Source organism: Catharus ustulatus, chromosome 5 (genome assembly GCF_009819885.2).
Source record: "Catharus ustulatus isolate bCatUst1 chromosome 5, bCatUst1.pri.v2, whole genome shotgun sequence".
NCBI lineage: Eukaryota > Metazoa > Chordata > Aves > Passeriformes > Turdidae > Catharus > Catharus ustulatus.
This window is the reverse complement of record NC_046225.1, coordinates 2,041,770-2,061,569: the sequence shown is the minus strand read 5'-3', so window position 1 is coordinate 2,061,569 and position 19,800 is coordinate 2,041,770. Positions and strand designations below refer to the sequence as shown.

Genomic DNA, 19,800 nt, shown 5'->3' with positions numbered 1-19,800 from the left:
ACCTGAGATTGTGCATTAATATTGGCTCCTTCCTTCACCAGAACTTTGACAACTTCAGCTTGTCCTGCTAAGGATGCGATGTGCAGGGCTGTATTCCCTTTCTGTTAGAGGGAGGGGAAAATGTGAGTTATTACCCTTCTTCAGGAATCATTTCCATCAGCAGTTTTTTTACAGCATTCATGTGCATGTGCCTGCCCATAGAAAGGCTAAAGGGAAAGCAATTTATCCCACAGGTGTTTTTTCCATTGTGCCTATGGTAAAAAGACTCTGGATATGATAAGGTGATTAAGTCAGTTACTGATTTTCACAGATTTGAAAAAATCTTCTACTTGGAGCTCTACTAATTCTCTCTAAAATAAGGAGGACTTGTCACTGAAAATAAGAAAAACCTGGCATTCCTAAAAACTTCTAATGTTTCCCCTATATTATAGTACAAATTACATTTTCCTCTTCATTTACTAGCAGCGAGCTTCAGCAAAGACAACTCCCAGGCCGTAACAGAAATAACAGTTTAAATATCAGTGCAGTATTCAGATTATTCTCTTGGTTTGTACTTCCTGGGGTTTTGTCTGTATTTCTCATATGTATTGAATAACTTGGAGACATGCATCAATTACCTTAGTGGCAGAATCCACAGCCGAGCCTCTTTCCAGCAATTCCTGTACCAGTCCCACGTGGCCCTCTTTGGCTGCCAGGTGCAGAGCATTGAGTCCATTCTGTAAGCACAAGGGCCAGATCCATTACAAATATCAGATCCACATTCCTACCTCACCCTGGGATAAGGAGGAGATTAGGAGCTGGAATGCTGTTACATCTCTTAGCTGACTGTCTGCATAAGTCAGATACTTTGGACTTGGCTATTTAAGCTGAGTCTCTGTGGGACAAACTTCTCCAATAACATTTTTCTCATAGTAACAAATACATCAAAACCAACTCTATTTTGTGAGTATCCAGAAAAGATTCCTTATTTTCTGGTAACTTCCCATTACCACAGACTACTACCTTGGCCATCTCCATGGAGCCCAGTATTTCAAAATTTGAATGTATTTCTGCCTCACTTTACAGTAACCTTATGCAGCCCTGCTGAGGTTTTATCAATACTGACAAATGAAATCAAATTTACACAGGATGTGCCCACTTAATCAAGAGTTATTCCATGCTGATGTAGCCACCCTGAACCCTGGCCTCTCCTCTGGGATAACTGGTATCAAACAGAAACCCAAAAGCACAAATAGCCCAAAATGGCTGCTGATCACTTTTGATTTGCAAGCTGATCTTTGATCTGGCACTTCTGCAGGTGTCTGATGAGTAAGTGTTCACTAAACTTCGAGGTTTTGCAATCTCAGTCAAAAAGGAAAATTAATTAAATAAAAGCTAGGATTGCTGAAAAGGTAATCCAAGAAAGTCAGCATCTAAATCCTCTCCACATTAAAAAGGAACAGGATACTTCAGCTCATATAAATTCCTCCCATGGAAACTTGATCTTCTTCCTGGTATCCCCCTTCCATCCAAGAAAAAAAGTAAGTTGCAGTCTATTGTAGTTGAATTTCCAACCTGTTTTTCACAATCCTAAGGTATTTTTCATGCTACATCAGGCAGGTGACAGCAACAAATACTGCCATTGCCTCCAGCATTCTCCTTATTTCCATATTGCAGGCATCAGGAGCAGCACTCAGGTGTTTGAAAAACCAGCCACAAATTCAGCTGTGTAATTTTTATCATTTTGTTGTCTCTGAGCAGTTCAGAGACATATCAATTGTGAAATATACAGGGAACTTTCTGGCTTTTATTTGTCCATCCACAGAGGCAGTTGGAGGCTGTAATTCCCAGTGGGATTTTAAAGCACTTATCACTTCACAGGAGGTATTTGATGGGAGTGGGTCCAATGGCTTCAGACACAGCAATCCAAATGCATTTCTGCACTAACTCCATTTGATTCCACATCCATGTAAAGCAGCACAGGCAGATTTTGTGGTCAAACTGAGAAGTGGAGCAGAAAAGCAAAGGAACTAAAGGAAGACTACAGTCACAGGCTGCCAAAAGCAGAGGAACACCCTTCTGCAGCCTGGTAGTTAGGAAATGTTAATGAGAAATGTGGTTTCAAACCACATTATGTGGGAAAAGCTACAGCAAGCAGAACATCCTTATTCCACAGGAAACATTCTTACCAGAGAGCTGCAGAGCCCAGGAGCAGCAGCAGTGCCATGTCCTGGTCAAGGAGAAATCCTTAGCCAAAAACATGTGGTGAGGTTGACCATAATCATCAGGATGAAGAACACTGCACATGTCAGGGAATATTTTGCTGAACATGTTTCAGAAAACTCTGATGTTTCTTGGCTTTTAATCTCAGCTGAGCATCAACCAACCACAATTATTACCTACAGTGTCTGAGAGCTTTGAACTGGTGTTTTGTGGGGAAACACACAGTGTTCTCCTCACTGTTTTAGAACAAAGACCTGTTCTCATATCTGATCTCTCAGATTCTGTCATCAACACTTTCTATGGGAATCTGAAGGGCAACTTCTCCTCTTCACAGTGTACACAGCTGATGTATTGCTGTGACATTCTATTAACCTTCTTCACTGTTTGGGAACAAACAGCAGAGAAACTGCAACATTCACAGCCCATAAATGGCTCTCAATGCAAAAGGAGAGGATAAGCCTCTGTTTTAGTTTACCATGTGCCAAAATATGGAGAGAGCAAGGCTTCTCCCAGTGCCTAATCTCTGAAAATACTTGTATTCCTACCTCTGAGCCACATATCTGGTGATGCCACAGTAAGTACCTGAAAGCTGATATTGCTGCATTGAGTTTCTTCATAACACCGAACTTCTTTTTGATGCATTAAAACACGAGCAAAACAAATAGTTGAGGTCCAGTAAAAAGCTTACAGGAAAAAACTCTAGCTAAGAAATAGGACTACAGACATTCAAATTCCATAATTCCTTAAATAAAGCAAGCTGGGGTAAGCAGTAGCAGTAGCAAGCCCTGCATTTTAAATGCTGAGGGCCAGCACAACTGAAGCCTTAAAGCAACTTTTGTTCTCTTTCTCCCTAATCAGAACCAACGCTGCAATTATTTCCCAGCCCACGTGGCCGATCCCTGCTACTTCTGATGATGGAATCTCAGATTTAATCAATGCAACTCCTCCGTTCCTGTCAACTGGATTTTTGCAGTTCAGAAACAACAAAGGTTTCTGACACGTCCCTTTTTCTCTCCCCTGCCCACCAAAAAGTTGGGGAGGGTGAAATTAGTTGTCTGCTAAGCAAAACTGTGCCGCACAAGGACAAAGCCTGTATATGCCTTAAGTGCCGTTCTTTTGGAGACTCCTTGGTAATTTCAACTCTCATAAAATAACGTCATACTAAGCCTTCCAAGCTGGTTCTTGTTTCCAAGTGTTTCCCTGCAGTGCCTGATTCCCTCAGTTCTCTTTCTCCTCCACCACCAAGGCAGAGACATCAATGCTTTCTATCCCTTGGAGTGCTACAAACATGCATGTATGACTGACTGCTCACAGCACTTCCTAAAGTGCCACCCTAGGCTCTTCCATCAGTGCCTGCTTCAGCATCAACCCTGCTGTGCCATTTACTCCTCCTGGGACATCACCCAGATCCAACAGCTTCTCCCTTTCCCACCTAACCTTGTTGTGCCAAAGCAAACTGACCCCATGGAAAAGCAATGTCTTGGCCAGTTGAAGTCCAAAGGACATTTTAAATCAGCCAAGTCAGTGCTCTGTGGGCTTTTACCCCCTTCCCTCTAAGCTCACCTCCAAAGTGACAGGTATAGACAATAACTTGGCAGTCCTAGAAAGCTCAACTCACCACCTGCCAGTGAGACTTAGTGAGGATGATAAAGAACTTAAACTAGAAATGGGGAAAATAAGTGTTTGAAGGAAGTGGGGGAAAGGTTCAATGATAACAGCCCAACAGCAAAGCAGAACTTCAAAACACAATGAAAATTAAAAAGCTTTTGTGACTAACTCTATATGGTGGCACTAACTCCTTTTGCCAGCAGAGGCAGAAACTAGAAAGCAGTACCAGAGTCTTTGTTAAACTCAAACACTTTTCTCTCTTTAATAGATGACTTTGCAAAGGCTGTCCTCTGAATAAATCTCTTGAGGAAGTAAAATGAGCATGTGGAAACCTCTTTTCAAGAGAGATTTGGCAAAGGGCACATTAGAGAGCTGGGCATGGCTTTCTGAAGTCCAAATTTCGTGGAAGTTTTTCCTAAAAATATCACAAAGAAATTAAGTGGACAGTGACGAAAAAAAAGAAAAACATCAACAGGTTACGAAAATTCTCTCTTTATGTTGCTTTACAGTCTAGGAAGTCAAGAAACTGAATTAACCTAGAGAGGAACATCAAATGTGGTGCTGCCGACCTCATTATGCTGCAGCACTCCTTCAGACTGTGGTTGGCACTGCTGGGACAGGCAGAGCCTTCCCACTTGGAGGGAGGGAGGAATTATGCTCTGTGTCATTGTCACCCAAGGAATAGAGACCAACAAATTAAAAGGAAGCCAACAAAACAAGAGCAAAAGCCAAACTGACAGAAATTCAAAAAGCCTTGGAGCTGGAGGCCCCCAGAAGTACCTAATATTTGAACCCTGATCTACTCAAGGCATTAGACTCCATGGAAGAACACAGGAGACTTCTTCAAAGCAAATGCCAATGCCCATCACATTTTTCCTGAACACTGACAGGCCTCCAAAGGCAAGATGGAGAAATGTTGCCTTTGGATTCCCAATTCAGTTTCAGAACTCAGCAGCAGCTGATGAACTCAGAATAGTCAGACTTTGGGGCTTAACTCCTGCTGGAACCAAGGGCTGCACAAAGGCACAGTGTAACATTTGTTTTGTCAAGCACCATTTTGAACGTGATGCACAAGCAAGTTGTTTTCTCTTGCTACATCAACTAGAAACAGTAAGCACATCCTAAAAAATCACATTTGTAGCATAGAAAAACAGCTTTAAAGGAAACAGATACTTTCAATGGCTATTGGTTATCCATCCTATAAAATACCAGGAGTTGGATTTAAGGGACTCTTCATGAAACTGGGAATTGTGTCCCCTGACATTTCTAACTCTCTCTAGAAATTAACAGAATTGAGGTATGATTTTCACCATAGATGACAGTGCTTGAATTTAGACTAAAGTATGGAATTCCATAATAAATGAACTTGTTATGATGGTAGTATTCAACAAAGCACATTTAAGTAATAGCTAGTTACTAACTATAGAATTGTTGTATTAACCACTCTCTGTGTTCAGTATATCCACAAACATTAAGCTCCATCATATTTTGGCAACAGTTACATTGGGGAAATACTTTGGTTATCTCTAAAGACATATCACTCTGAAAACACAAGATCTGAGAACAAAACATTGAAACTGAAGAAAGAATCTCCTGGTGTTCTCTCCATTCAGGAAAGCTTATATTTAACATTATGTATGGTTTTCTCAGCTCAGATATAATCTAAAAATAGCATTTCACTGAGCAAAAATACCCTGCACATACAAGGTTTCATTTCTAAAAGAGGATGGAGATATCTCACTCTTAAAAATAAAATACACCCCTGCATTTTGCACAGACTGTGTTTGCTTCTCCCCTGAGACAGCTGGAACACAATGACATGGACACCCCTGCCAGACCCTGAGGAGGAGACAAAGCAGAAGGAGTAACTTGAAGGCTGCAGTAGCAGCTGCCATGGCTTACTCAATATTCCCTGACCTCTAGCACAGGGAGTCTGTGCCCACTCCAAATAAAATTTACAATACACCAGTGATGCTTAACCAGGGGAAGCACTGAGGGTGTCAGTTACCAAAAGCCTCTGTAAGCAGTTTTACATGGCACCAGAACTGGAGTCTGCCACAAGCTGAAGTGCTTGTTGTGCTCAGTGGATGGTGAAAGCTCTGATCTCACCTACAGAGCGCAAGAGGAGCTTTGTCACCAGCTGCAGGTGTGAAGCACTTCCACAGAAGATAAATCTGCAGCAGCCTTTGTCTTATTCCTTCCATTAAAATACGAACACTGGCGAAAAAACCTTGTAATGTTCCTAAGTAATTATCGTATTATCTGTGCTCTGTCCTGAGGGTGAATTTCTTTGTTAATACTGGTGCTTACAATAAAGACAGAAAACTTGCTGGATCTGTTTGAACACAAGAACTTGAGTCTAGTTTTACTCTCTCCTAACTGGGCAACTCAAAGTTTGCCAGGCCACATCCCATATAACTCGGGAAGTTTTTCCTTGACAGTAAGTCTTTTAAAGTAAAACCTTCTAGACAGTAAGAGAAGAACATTTCTGTATGTTTTCAATAAGCAGAACATGAAAAGCCCCAGCTCTTATCCTCATCATTAAATTCCTTGGCACAGCCAACAGATCTGCTCTCACTGCAGTGCCCCATCTTCCACTTGACACATGCCTGCTTTAATCATCTCCAGCTTTCCTTCAGCAGGGAAGGTGAAGGCACCAAATATTTTAGATTATTTCATTGCTTATTCTCCCATTTACTTCTTTTTTTCCCATAAAAGAGATAGTGGTCACAATTCTGGGATTTTACTTCCAAATGCATAGCCATTGTCTAGTTCATGGTCGCTCTGATCAAATCTGGCTAAGAGTCATGGGAAAGCTGGGCACCATAAAGACTGAGCTGTCAAATTCCCCATCAAAGAAACCACAGTGATTTCACAAGAAAACCAAGACACTTCCCAGAACTGATGCAGATTCAAGTCACAGTTAGAGTCTTATTAAACATTATGGTTCTAGTCACTTAAATAAACGTTGCAAATGTAGGTCTCTAAGCTATGGAGCCAAAGTAATTGGATTTGTATGACAGACCTACAAAAGAGCCAAGCCAAAACATTGTATCACATTACAGTCACATCAATGAAACCTTAAGTGTATTTTTACAGCATTAATAACTTTGCTGAAAGGGGAGACTGTATGTTAAGTGCAACATTTCAGTACCTTTTATGTTATGTTGTAGATATTACTGCCCAGTGATAAAAACACATTTAGTTTTGTGAACGAGGTGAAAGCCCCTTCAGCCATCAGAGAGTAACCAGAACTGCATTGCCAGTGCAGGTCAGTGCCAAGATTTCAATCTGCCTGACACGAGTTATCTGGGCAGCTACAACTACACCCACCCAAGTGCTTACCTGCCCTCTGAGATCTCACAAAAATAACAAGGGAACCCCCAGACTCCCCCTCCTGAGCTCTCAGGGGATCAGGTGCCTCACGTGGGACGGTTAAGGAAAATCCATGGGCTGAGCACACCACGTTCAGCAGGATAAAGAGACAAATCACATTTCTACAGTGCCCAGGTTTCTTGCAATTCACTCGTGCAAACTTGTGTCCATCAAGTATCTTACCTGATTACAGGTGTTAATGTCTATTCCACTTTTCAGGTATTCCACTACTTTGTCCAAATTGCCAGCTCTGGCAGCTCGGAGAAAGCTTGCATTGCTGTCAGACTGTAAAAAGAGGGAAAAAAAAATGCTCCAGTTAGTGCCTGCTTAAACCTGAGTGGAATGTCATCAGTGGTGAAAGGTTTCCATATTTATGCTGCAGGAGAATAAAACTGTGAAACAACCGAGTTTGAATTATATCTGCATTAATTAGCATATTTAAATTAGGCAATAATATCACAAAGGAACTGAAGACCTGTCAGAGTGAGCAAAATAGAGCAATAATTGCTGACATTCAAAATTTAGTGAGAACTAAAAAACAACAAACAAAAGACAAACAAAAAACCCCCAAACATAAATCATAGTAAATGATATTGTCAACAAGAGAAAAATAAATGTATCAACTTGCTAACAATAGTTTTCTGGAGAATTATATATAAATACATTATATCTTTATGTATATGATTTTATGTAATATTTATGTATGTTGTTTATAGATTTTTATAGATGTTATTCACAGATTTAGATCTATTATTTTCAGATATATATGCTCAAAGTGGGCAGCACTGCACGTGTAGCTAACCTTAGAACAAAGCGGATGAAGTTCTCAATGCTGAGTATCTAAATCCAGGATCACGTTGTAAACATTCCCACCCCTAAACTGCCTGCACTCATACGTTAAAAAAAAGGTTTTAAAATCCGATCTAAATCTGTTTTCACTTTTCAGCCAGGTTGTGGGATGCACTGTTAAGCAATGGAGCGTGGAACACCTCAGCCCTGCTGCCTTTGTCTGTGAACAAAGCTACACGGGCTGCCTGAAATCAGCCCGAGGGTTTGGGCTTCCCCACACACGGCGAGACAAACCCGAGCCGCGCTACAGAAGCACTGGGCACACAGAACAAGCGTTTGGGAAGGTGTACAGAGACAGCAACAATTGTCCCAGCTAAACAAAGCGAGCGCAAGGAGCAGGTGGATGAGCAGGACAGCCTGTTTGCGGGGGTGTGACGGCCCGCATCCCAGGGACTGGGACTCGCTGTTCCACGGGAACGCCCCCGGCTGAGCGTGTGCTCAACTGATCGCACCTCCCTGTCACAAACGCCGGGCAGAGCCGCTCTTTCGCATCATGAGAATATCCTAAAAGCCTCCCACTTCCAGCTACTTATTGCAGTTGCCCAATCCGTTCCAATGCATTTATTTTGGTCACCCTGCTTATCATGCTGCACTCACTTCACAATCCCCGATTCCAACCTATTTTAATCTGCAACAGATGGATGTCATCAAAATGAGCCTCCTTACAACTGTGCTACATGCCAAGACAAAAATATTCTCTTTTAAATTCCTTTCAGAAAACTTCAGCACATTTTCCACATCATCTAGGAGAACAGACTGTCTTTCTAAACATAGGGGAAAGGGAAGGTAAGGCAGGAATTTACAGGTGTCTCGGTGAAAATATTAACCAAGAACAAATATCTGAGTGCATAAGGGGTAAACCTGGATACTCTGGTTGGGAAAAGCATCTTTACCCTCAATAACACACACACTTCACTTTCTTTCCCCCCATTTTTTTGTGCTTTACTACTACAACCATAATTTAAAATAGCAAAACTACAATCATCAGCTTTATACTTTTAAAAGGTTAAGAAAGAATGATGCAACAAATTACCACCTACAACTTTGGGTGCTAAGGGATGAATCAATCATTGCTTGTTTTTCTTTCACACAGAATAACATATAAACTTAAAAATGCTGACATCTCCATTATTGCAGGAAGCTCAGATTGTAGCTAAGTCCACTCTATATGCCATTTACTTCTCGCTAAGAAGACACAAGCAGCACTTTCCAAGTAGATTTTCATTTCCTTGATTCATAATTATATTACCTCATAATCAAATTATGGCAATGTACATCACTTCACTTTCCATACACCAGAATATTGATCATAATGCAGAATATTAACTTCTTGTCTACATAACGAGTAATTCAGCAATCCATATGCTTCATATATAGATTCCCATACAAATATCAGAGACTGGTTCCACAAAATATTTAAAAGATTCAGCACCATATTACAAGGCTTAGAAGACTTAGAAGTTGGGAGTACTCAGATCTATTTTCTTTCCCAGTTGGCTAAATTTAATTTTTCATTAGGTTGTCACTAGTTTGTCCTTTGTCCCATTCTTTTAATGCTTTTTAAAAGCATTTTTGTCAGCATGACTGTCTCAGACATTTATTCACTTTAGCACACTACAAATTCAAATGCATTTTGACAAAATCCCCTCAAGTAAACAACAGCAGAAGTTTCCCATAGTCTTACCTTGTCAGAAGACAATTAATTCAGATCTGGATTCTGTAATCTCTTGAAACACTTTGTTAGACAGCCTCCACAGTTTTCAGAGGTCTTCAGGGCCCCTCAAGGTCCCTCAGAGTCCTTCACAGTGCCCAGAACCCTTTGTAGCCCCTCATGGCCCTCAGAACCCCCCATGGCCCCTTATAGCCCCTTCAGAGCCCCTCACAGCCATTTAGAGCCCCTCATGGCCTTTAGAATCCCTCACGGCCCCTTATAGCTCATTAGAGCCCCTCACAGTCCCTCACAGCCATTTAGAGCCCCTCATGGCCCTCACAGCCCCTCAAAGAAGCTCAAAAGCCTCTCAGAGGCCCCTCACAGCTCCTCAGAACTCCTCCAACCCCTCATGACCCTCTGAGGCCCTCACAGCTCTCTTCAGAACTCCTCACAGCCCCTCAGAGTCCCTCACAAACCCTCATGGCCTTCACTGCCCTCAGAGCCCCTCACAGCTTCTCAAAGTCCCTCACGGCTCTCAGAGCCCCTCATGGATCTCCTCAGAACTCCTCACAGCCCCTCAGAGCCCCCTCAAAGCTCCTCAAAACACCTTGCAGTTGCGCAGAGCCCCTCATGGATCCTCATAGCCCTTCACTCCCCTCAGAGCCTCTCACGGCCCCTCACTGACCTTAGAGTGCCTCATGGCCCCTCACTGCCCTCAGAGCTCCTCACTGCCCCTCACTGCCCTCAGAGCCCCTCACGGCCCCTCACTGACCTCAGAGTGCCTCATGGCCCTCAAAGCCCCTCACAGCCCCTCAGAGCCCCTCACGGCCCCTCACTGCCCTCACAGCCCCTCACGGCCCCTCACTGCCCTCAGAGCCCCTCACAGCCCTCATAGCCCTTCACTGCCCTCAGAGCCCCTCACTGCCCTCACGGCCCCTCACTGCCCTCATGGTCCCTCACGGCCCCTCACCACCCTCAGACCCCCTCACGGTCCCTCACTGACCTTAGAGTGCCTCATGGCCTCAGAGCCCCTCACAGCCCCAGAGCCCCTCACAGCCCCTCACTGCCCTCAGAGTCCCTCACAAACCCTCATGGCCCCTCACTGCCCCTCTGAACTCCTCAGAGCCCCTCACAGTTACTCACAACTCCTCACAGCCCTCACTGTCCCTCACTGTTTCTCAGTGAGACAAACCAACATACAGTCTTCATAGTTTGGTGACTGGTGAAGAAAAGCTCTCAACAAACTGTCATTTGAAAAGCTTTTCCTTTTCAAGAAACAAGACAAAAACACAGACCCAGAGTCCCGTGTACCATATGGTATTTATCACATCTCCTCTTCCTAAACACACACCCCAAGGGGTTTTCTTAGGAGTTTTGCACATGTAAGCAGATCATGCTTGAAAGCAAACACTGTGCCACCAGTGAGGAAAGGAAAGGTTTGCAGGAGAAGAGCTCACCTTGAGCAGCACTATGTGAGCACGAGAACATGAGAGCTCTGTAATTTGGGAAGCCCCAGAGCTGACATGTTAATGTGCAAAGTCTCAGCTGGCAGCTCTGCCCACCACCTCCAGCTCACTCAGGCACAATTAAAGCTCATGTTGTGTACATGCAGGCACTAAGGCCAGGCAATCAAATCAATACATTATAAACACGATGTAAGAACATTGTGCAAGGGATTAGAAAATCCTGAGCTGGTATTTTATAGTATGGTGAATTCACCATCTGTGGATTTAACCAGCTTTTTATAATGCACTGCTCTCAATGTATATACAGTGACAGAGCACTACCAATCCTCACTAACTACTTTAAAAAAAATAAAAAAAATCTGCAGTGCAGTTCTAGTACACTATATAGATACAAAGGTAAATTTATTTTAGATAACAGAAGAAATTGTGCCCTGGCACAGGTTACCCAGAGAAGCTGTGGTTGCCCCACCCCTAGACAGGCTGGAGCAACCTGGTCCATTGAGGGTGGCAGGGGTAGAACCGGATGACATCGAAGGTTCATTCCTAAACCTATGACTTTTGAGAAATATTTGACTTTGTAAAGATCTATCTTTTAATGTTTCTTGATGGAGGATAGGTAATTCCAGCTATAAGAAATTTCAAACCACTGGGAACAAATAAACTACAATGTAAAAAACATCAATATAAGCTTAAGCACACTTGCAGCACAAACACAAACATTACTTTATAACTACCTAGCAGTCAGATACTACATAAGGAAACACAAGAAATGATCAAGTGACTATATGAATATATGACTGCAGATTCTCCCTCTTTCTTGCTAACTACGTTGCTGCAATTTAACCTGAATTTGAAACATATTTCAGGAAATCTCAGTAAATAAATCATAAGTGGAAATTAGTACTTTAATCAAATAGCCAGACCTCCCCTTCTGGTTCCTCTGTCCCCACTCTAGCTGCCCTTCCTATCGCATTATGCACCGCATCACTTACTGCACACAGCACACGCCTGTTTCTCAAAGACATTTTAGAGAGAAGTGCAAAAATATAACTTGAAATCATATGCTGCAGTAAACCCACAAAAATTTCTCCAAATATTTAAATTTGCTACTGAAAACCAGCTTCACACCTAAGAAGGAAAGACTGAGGGAGTAGAAGGTTTCAGTTTTCAAAGGATGAATTTCATCATAACATTATCCAAACCATCCAAACATTTGTTTAAAATTATGTCTGTAGAAAAACTATTCCTGTAGGTTGAATTTGGATTTTTTGCCCTCCAAGTAAGTTGAATGACCTCAGTCTGTCCAAAATCAGAAATATGTCTGTGAGAGAGCACAGTCCAGTGCTATGGGCCCCTGAACATTTCTCATCCACTAAATACAGCTTGTTAACGGAATGCTGACAAAAACAGAATTCAAAACTCAAGCCCAACATCCAAACAGTATGTTCACACCTTAATTTAACCTCTTTGGTTTGTTTGGGTATTACAATGTATATCTGAGCAGTAATAACCCCTTCAGACTCACTTTTCAAGCATGGACTTGGGGATGTACTGATTTGATTTTATGGATAAAAATTTATTTAGCTGTAACTTAAGAAGATATTGTCCCTGATCAGGACATGAGAAAAACCTGCTTTACATAAACAAAAAAATCATCAAATGATTATTGGTTAAAAAACCTTTGTTGTTAAAGTGACTCCTGTGTTATCACTGCAGATAAAGCCAGCATTAAGCCCCAATTAATCAATACAGCAGGGGTAGGTGACGGTGTTAATGCCATTGACTGACTCCAGAGTTGTGAGGCCCTGTTTTGCAACAGCTGTTTCTATAATCAGAAAATGCTGATAGCTTGTGAACTCTTCTTCACTAAGAAGCTCCTAACTGACTGGTGGCTCATCACATTAATATATTCAGGGAATGCCTGGAGTTGAGAATTCAGCTCATGCAGAAGGAAAGTTGTGCCTTCTAAACTCAAATTTTCATGGTTTCTTGATGTTATTCAGAACTTAAAGATGCAAAGGGAAAAAATAACACATACTAACACATACCTTTTTTATTTTTTTTATTCCCTACTTTCTAAAGTGTTGGTTTAAGCTCCTACCCTTGAGACAACCACTAAATTTTGTCCCATTTGGCTTGGTTATTCTCTGATTTCAGGAACCATCTGTTCCAACCAGCCATCATTTAATTGGGTGCAACTCTAAAAGTGGCACAGACCAGGTGTTACCATTACCCAACTCACTCATCACATATGGGTTTTTGCCCATTAAGGAATATTATTCCACACCAACATTGAGATGCAAAAGATGGAAATTCAAATACAATGTTTTTCCTCATGGAATACTTTCTGTAAAACTTGACAGCAAGTTTATCAGTGACTCACATTTTATCTACTGTACACTGAATTTTTTTACTGAGCTGAAAGTGCTGCTGCTCTCCTAAAGGCATCACTCTAGAAGATGGAGCACTGACAGCAAAGAAGTAAAAGTTGTTTTATATTTTTTGCTTTTAATTAAATTCCCAGAGCAGAGTCTGAGTCTGCAGTTCTGACATACATGCCATTATGAGAGCTAAATATTCCACTTGCAATGGCACAGGCTCAGTAATCTAACACTGATAAATGACTTAAATGAGATAATAACAGCTATAATGGACACATATTTTCCCATTCCTTAATGAAATAACATTCGTCTTCCTAAAGAAAAGAAATATAACAGTGCTTTGCTTTCAAAGCCACTTCCTTAGCCCATCAAAATGTATGTTTTCATCCCATTCATTTACTGGGAGCGACGAAGGAAGACAGATTAAATCACAGATCCTAAAGAAATTCCAGTATCTAAATTCCTGGATGAACAATGGGCCAAATTTTCTTATTTCAATATCAAAACAAGAATTTTTATCACTCAGCTTTTCCCATTCAACCATGTACAGGCATTTCAGATCAGATTCATCCTGCTGTGTACCTTTGGTTGTATGGAATTTGTTCATGAATAGTTGAACTGAAAAGCCCACAATTCTAAAATAGTAGCTTTCACTAAACAAACATTGTGTTCTCATGATCTAGAGCAAGTTCTTATCCAGGAAAAGAACACAACTGGCCATCTATAAACTAACATTTGTTAAGACAAGAAGAATCCCAGGGTTTGTGAGATGTGAAGAGGAAGATAAGCTCTCAGAGGTAAGAGATTGCTAGAACAAGTTAAATACTCTCTGTCAAGATGTACCTAGTAGCATCTTGTCATTCATTATTTGTAAATGTCAAAGGTCTGTCTCCCTAGCTTGATATTGATGGATATAAACCAACAAAACACAAAAATTTTAAGGTATAATGAACCTGAAAAATTTAAAGTGCTTGGAGTTCTTAGGCAAATTAATTGCAGAACTTCACGAAGGATATGAAAAAGCTGGCACCACTTTTTCTGGCACTGAGCTGGAGCTGTGGCTGGAATTGCCCTCATCACACTGCTGCACATGAAGACTTGCTATTTTCAGCAAAAAATATTTTGTGATAACAAGATGGTGAAATAGGGACAAGAGAGAACGCTTTTGTGTTATACACTGCATATGACCCAGGATTCAAATAATCCTGATTTCAAATCAAAACATTTTCAAACACAGAAATTCTCCCCTGACCCAGAAACCTGGGATAACATTGACCAGATTCCTTGCAGTATATGCTGAGTTCCTCAGAATTAGAACTCCCTCATTAGCTCTGCTGAGGGATGTGTAGGAGCCCAAATCATGCATTGCCAGAGCAGGTGGGAAGGGTAATGCTGTTTGCATTTATTATACATTTTGATAAAAGCTTTCTTGTGTCAGACAAAGAGGCTGCAACCCAAAGGAGATACAGTGTGCAGCAAGATTCAAGATTAAGAGTGTCCTCAAGAAATGAATTTCATTGGTATGACTGGAGATGGAAAGAACTGTGGCAAAAAAAAGAAGCTCAGAAAATAAACTAGGTTAAGTGATTTATGATTTATGTACACTATAAATAAAAAATGTATTACAAGTCCAACATATTTTCATTAACTTCTGGTGATTTCAATATTTCCATAAAACAGCTCTGTGGTAGTTTCATATCTTTTTTTGAGACCTTTCTCAGAAAGTTGCATTTGAAATTTAACAAGTTTTTTGTTGCTACTACATTATCCCAACAAACATCTTTTTGAGCAACATGAAAAGGAGCAAACCGTCCAGGAAACAGCCTTACCCGACACCAGTCCCTGCTCTAAGATTGCTCAAAACAGACACAACTGAACAATTAGTATTGCTAATGGACACTTCTAATTTTTACTAGTGGAAAAGCCAGGCTTCAGCTATTCCATTTCTTGCTATTGATAGGAAAATTCTCAAGTATTCATAAGGAATGACTTTAATTTTAGACTGGCTATATTTCGACACTTTTGACTCTTTTTCCAACTCCATGAGATTGCAGAGCTTGCAGGATACCATCCAGCCACTCTTTTCTCTCTGCTGGAATGCACAAATGCCTGATTAGTTTGGCTTTTGTAACCAGGAGAAGAAAAAAGAGGTATTTTGGCAAACCACTTAAAGATGAGGTAAAAATTAAGCATAGTTTAAAGTCTAGTTGATCTCAAACTAAACAGATTAAAGTTATTTGCTAAAGGGAAGGTTTAAACACACACCTTGTTTCTGAATTTGGGCCAATATTGGCAAATACCGTAGCAGCAGAAGAGGAAGAGAAAACTAATGCACAATCACCCCTTCCCTGTACCAAGAAGTAAATGCCTTCTATGAACCTTTTATGATCCTCAGCTGCCTCAGACATCTGTAGGAGTCCTCCCACTCCGTTAGTTAACTTGCCATACTGGCCTGGCTGCTGACTGTACTGTGTCAATGAAGGATTTGTGAGAACTGAGGCAAAACTGCATAGTTTTCTATGGAAAAGAATAGAATAAAAGTCTTTTCCCCAGCTGCATGTCCCTGCCAAAGGCAGTACTTGAAATGATAGAAGTTATTTTAATCCATGCTGATTTTACAATATAAAACAACGTCAGCTATCAGGGTTCTAATATGGGACAGCACATCAGTACTAGCTGAACTTCAGGCATGTGTAATCCCTGTCCTTCCCCTGGGCTATTCATCTTCTCCAAAACAAACTTTTCAGTATAAATCCCAGCTTGGAAACAATGTGTGGGTGTCTGAATTATCATTGGCATGAGTCTAAAAAACAGGTTTCCAAATGTACCTGAGAAACATAACCTCTGTATTTAAAAAATAATAAAGAAGAGGAAAAAAAACTCAAACCACCCTGAAAAACAACAAACCAAATCCCAAAGGATTTGGATTTCAAGAAGGAAAGATTGTATAGTTTGATTAGTCCTAAAAGCTAGAAATATCCTCATTACTCTAAAAAGTAGAAATGTCCTGTTTTTTAATGGGTACATTTCTTGTGCTGAAGTTTGAGATAAAGAATCATTTACTCATTTCCTGAAATGGTAAGGACTTGGGATATGATCAGAAAAGCCACATGATTAGTCTTGGCTCTCCTAGTTGACACACACATTTACTGAAGTCTCTAAACACTGATATGGAACCAAGATTTCCTCTAGGAGAACTGAATAATATTAAAGGAAGGAAAAACATTTAGGATCCTCTGGATACCATATATTGAAATGTTGAGGTGTTGGTAACAACTGTAGAACTTGGCAGGCATCTAAATGGTTTCCATGGCAAGTTTCCACTACTGGTGATGTTCCTAAATAGAGGTAATAATGGTAGAACACCTCTAGAAAGAATTAGGATGACATTCCAAAAGTTATCTAGCAGGATAATAACCAGGCTTAACAAAAATCCAGGCTGTAAGTGAAGTTTATGACAGACTGCTGACAGATAATTCCATCACTTTCATTCCCTATGGCCAAAGTGACATTTGCTAATAAAAGAAAGGTGCCAATGCCATTGGTGCTAAAGAGCCCAACTGCTTTACTCACCCAAACACCATTAACCGACTGCCCATTGATTCAAATGGACTGGGTCCATAAAACAGAAAAAATGACTTCATGTTGCTTTGAGATGGGCTAAACCAGATGTAAACAAGTGGTGTCACCACGGTTTCTAATTCAGCAAGATTCATTGCAGAGATCTTACTTGTACAGAGAGGTAAAAGGAACACTCCAGTACTAAGTGAAGAACCTTGTAATCCTGGGCCTAGACCTAAAACAATTCAGCTCTGGCCAGCACAGACAGGAACCAGTTTCACCTAACTTCACCTGCAGAAAAGCAACAAAGATGTAAAAGTCCACCTTGCCAAATCCACTGCCTTGAGCAGGGAGGAAAAACTCCTATGAATGCTGCAGTAGGAGTCTGGGACAATCCTGGGCTGAACCTCAGAGAGCAATCTGTCCTATGCAGTCGGAAATACCTGCTCCTGAAGAATCAAATGCAATCTGCTGCTTAATTTTAAAAAGATTAGATTAGTAAAGCAATTTTGCCATCTGAGTTGGCTGAATTGTTCTGAACCTCATATCTGCTACAAGGCTCCTGGAGTCATCATATTCAGCTTCATGTGGTAACTCTTTTTAATGAGCCAAGACAGGGAGCAGGGCTACAGTTACATAAAGGCAGAGGAATCTATAATAGATAACAGGGTACTGTGCTGGATACCATATTCTTCTTTGGGATATACAATTTTTCCCTGCAGAACAAAGCTTTACTAACATTTCTAATTTAGAAACACCTATTTTCTTTTAACTTTTTTTTTTTTTAATAGAATCATAAGGATGATGAGAGACTGCAAACCTTCTTAGGGAAATACAAGAATTTTCCTTTGTAGTCCCCCGAGCACTGTAAACTTGAATCAAGACAGACATTCTAAAGAAACTTGGCCAGTCCCTACCAGGGTCACATAAAGCCAAGATCTTATGATTTAACACATCAAAGGCATTATCAAAGTGCCTGATCTCTGCCTGCTATGAAAAGCTGCGTAGGCTGAATGAAAAGTATCCAGAAAAATGAAAAGGAGCCTCAAAGATCACATGCTGCTCACTCCTGCCTCCTCTGAGGGCTGACCTTAAGCCGAAGGGCAGCTCAGAGACTGGACGTGCTGGGAGAGCTGTTTCAGTTTGCTTATTTGTGTCACAGGGGCTTCCATACCTTTGCTGACAGCTTCAGGGAGCTCCTCTAATGCCCAGTGAAACCATCCTTGGTAATGGAAGCAGGCCCAGCCTCCCCCACAGTCCAAGGAATCTCACTGTCTCTCCCCTGACTGCTTGTTTCCCATCACAAACACTGCACATTTGTCAATTCAACCAAAAACTGCTTGGTAGGAGAAAAAAACCTGTCTGCATGCTCAAAGGAGTAGGTTACTTTCATGTTTTAGCTTGTAGAAAGTTTTATTTCAGAGGGTTAAGGTCCCTTCCAACCCAAACCATTTTGTGATCCAGTGAAGAACGGGTCCAGCTGTGTTGTCAGTGAACTACTACATAAAACTGGTCAGAAAAATCCAGTCAAAAAAATTTTCTACCAGAAAGCCAAGACAGCATCAAAAGTGTATTTTAGGACAATGAAGAACTCCTTGTGAGTTGCTGCTGGGAGTGCCTCAGGTCTCCTCCTTCCCTATGAACACTGGAACTCAGTTCACCTATGGCACTGCAGTAACCGAGACATGTGCAAAGCATCAGGTCAAACTGAGACCAGTTCTAGCACACATCAGATGTAGAGAACATAAGATTTGGATTTACTGACACTGAAGGTTTACTGATCTTCCTGTTCTGCCACAAGTTTTGACACAATATACTTCCATTGCCAATTCTGAATGAAATAACCCCTTAATGAATTTCTCAAACTGAATGAGAAATAAAGGAAAAAAAGAAGACATTTGCCATAGACACTAAACAAGTATTCACATCTTAATGATTTTCTTCTGGTTTGCTGCACAAATGCTGACATTGCTACCATAAGTGTGACCCCTTTGCCTGTGCCTGGTCCCACTCACTGTAACCCTCATCTGCATTAGGATCTGTACAGCTCTGTCTCGACTGCAGACACAAAACAATATCATGTACTGGGCAGGCAGCAGCTCAAAAGTAAACTACAGAGTTGAAGTTTGGAGAATGATCAATACAGGATCATTTCTAGCAACTGTGCAAACCAGGATAAATGGATAACATCCATTCATTGCAGGGCTAGTTTCACCTATGGGGTTCTCTCTTCCTACCTCAACCTTCTGGTAGCTGGCAATGCTTTGAAGCTGCTGCACAGCTCAAGGACAGCTGCTTTTTAATCACAGTCAGGGCAGCAAAGCAAAGCTTCAGCATGGACACGTTTAGCAGATCCCTCAGTACTGGAGGGTATCCAGCAAGGTTCTGAGCAAAGGGATCCTTTGCAAATGCAACATGCACAACCCTCATCTAAATTTTTCCCTGTGATTCCTGTTTCCTTCAGCCAAAACTTACCAGGGCTTCAGGCTCTTTACTCTCTTCACTGTTGTATCCATAATAATCAGGAGTTTTATCCAAATCCTGTATGTTCCCTTGTGTCCTTAAGCCCTTCTCTGAATGACAAGCCTGGCAAATCGGTGCATTGCCCATATCAGTTGCTGTGCTGCCTGCGAGCAGGGGGACGGCCCTGGGGTGCCCAGCGCTCCCGCAGGACAGGTGCCCGGCCGGGAGGAGGGTCCCGCCTGCG

The 19,800-nt window shown here is 41.4% G+C and overlaps 1 protein-coding gene across 49 annotated transcripts in view; it reads right to left on the bottom strand.

The window, feature by feature from the left end:
- Positions 1-19,800, bottom strand: part of ANK2 (ankyrin 2) — a 271,811-nt gene that overhangs the window by 110,551 nt on the left and 141,460 nt on the right. For all 49 annotated transcript variants that reach the window (XM_033059491.1, XM_033059494.2, XM_033059495.1 and 46 more), the window contains 3 exons: positions 7,369-7,470; positions 618-716; positions 3-101 (listed from right to left, as the gene is read on the bottom strand). In XM_033059491.1, coding sequence (XP_032915382.1) covers positions 3-101; positions 618-716; positions 7,369-7,470 — 300 coding nt within the window. The remainder of the gene's footprint in view (positions 1-2; positions 102-617; positions 717-7,368; positions 7,471-19,800) is intronic.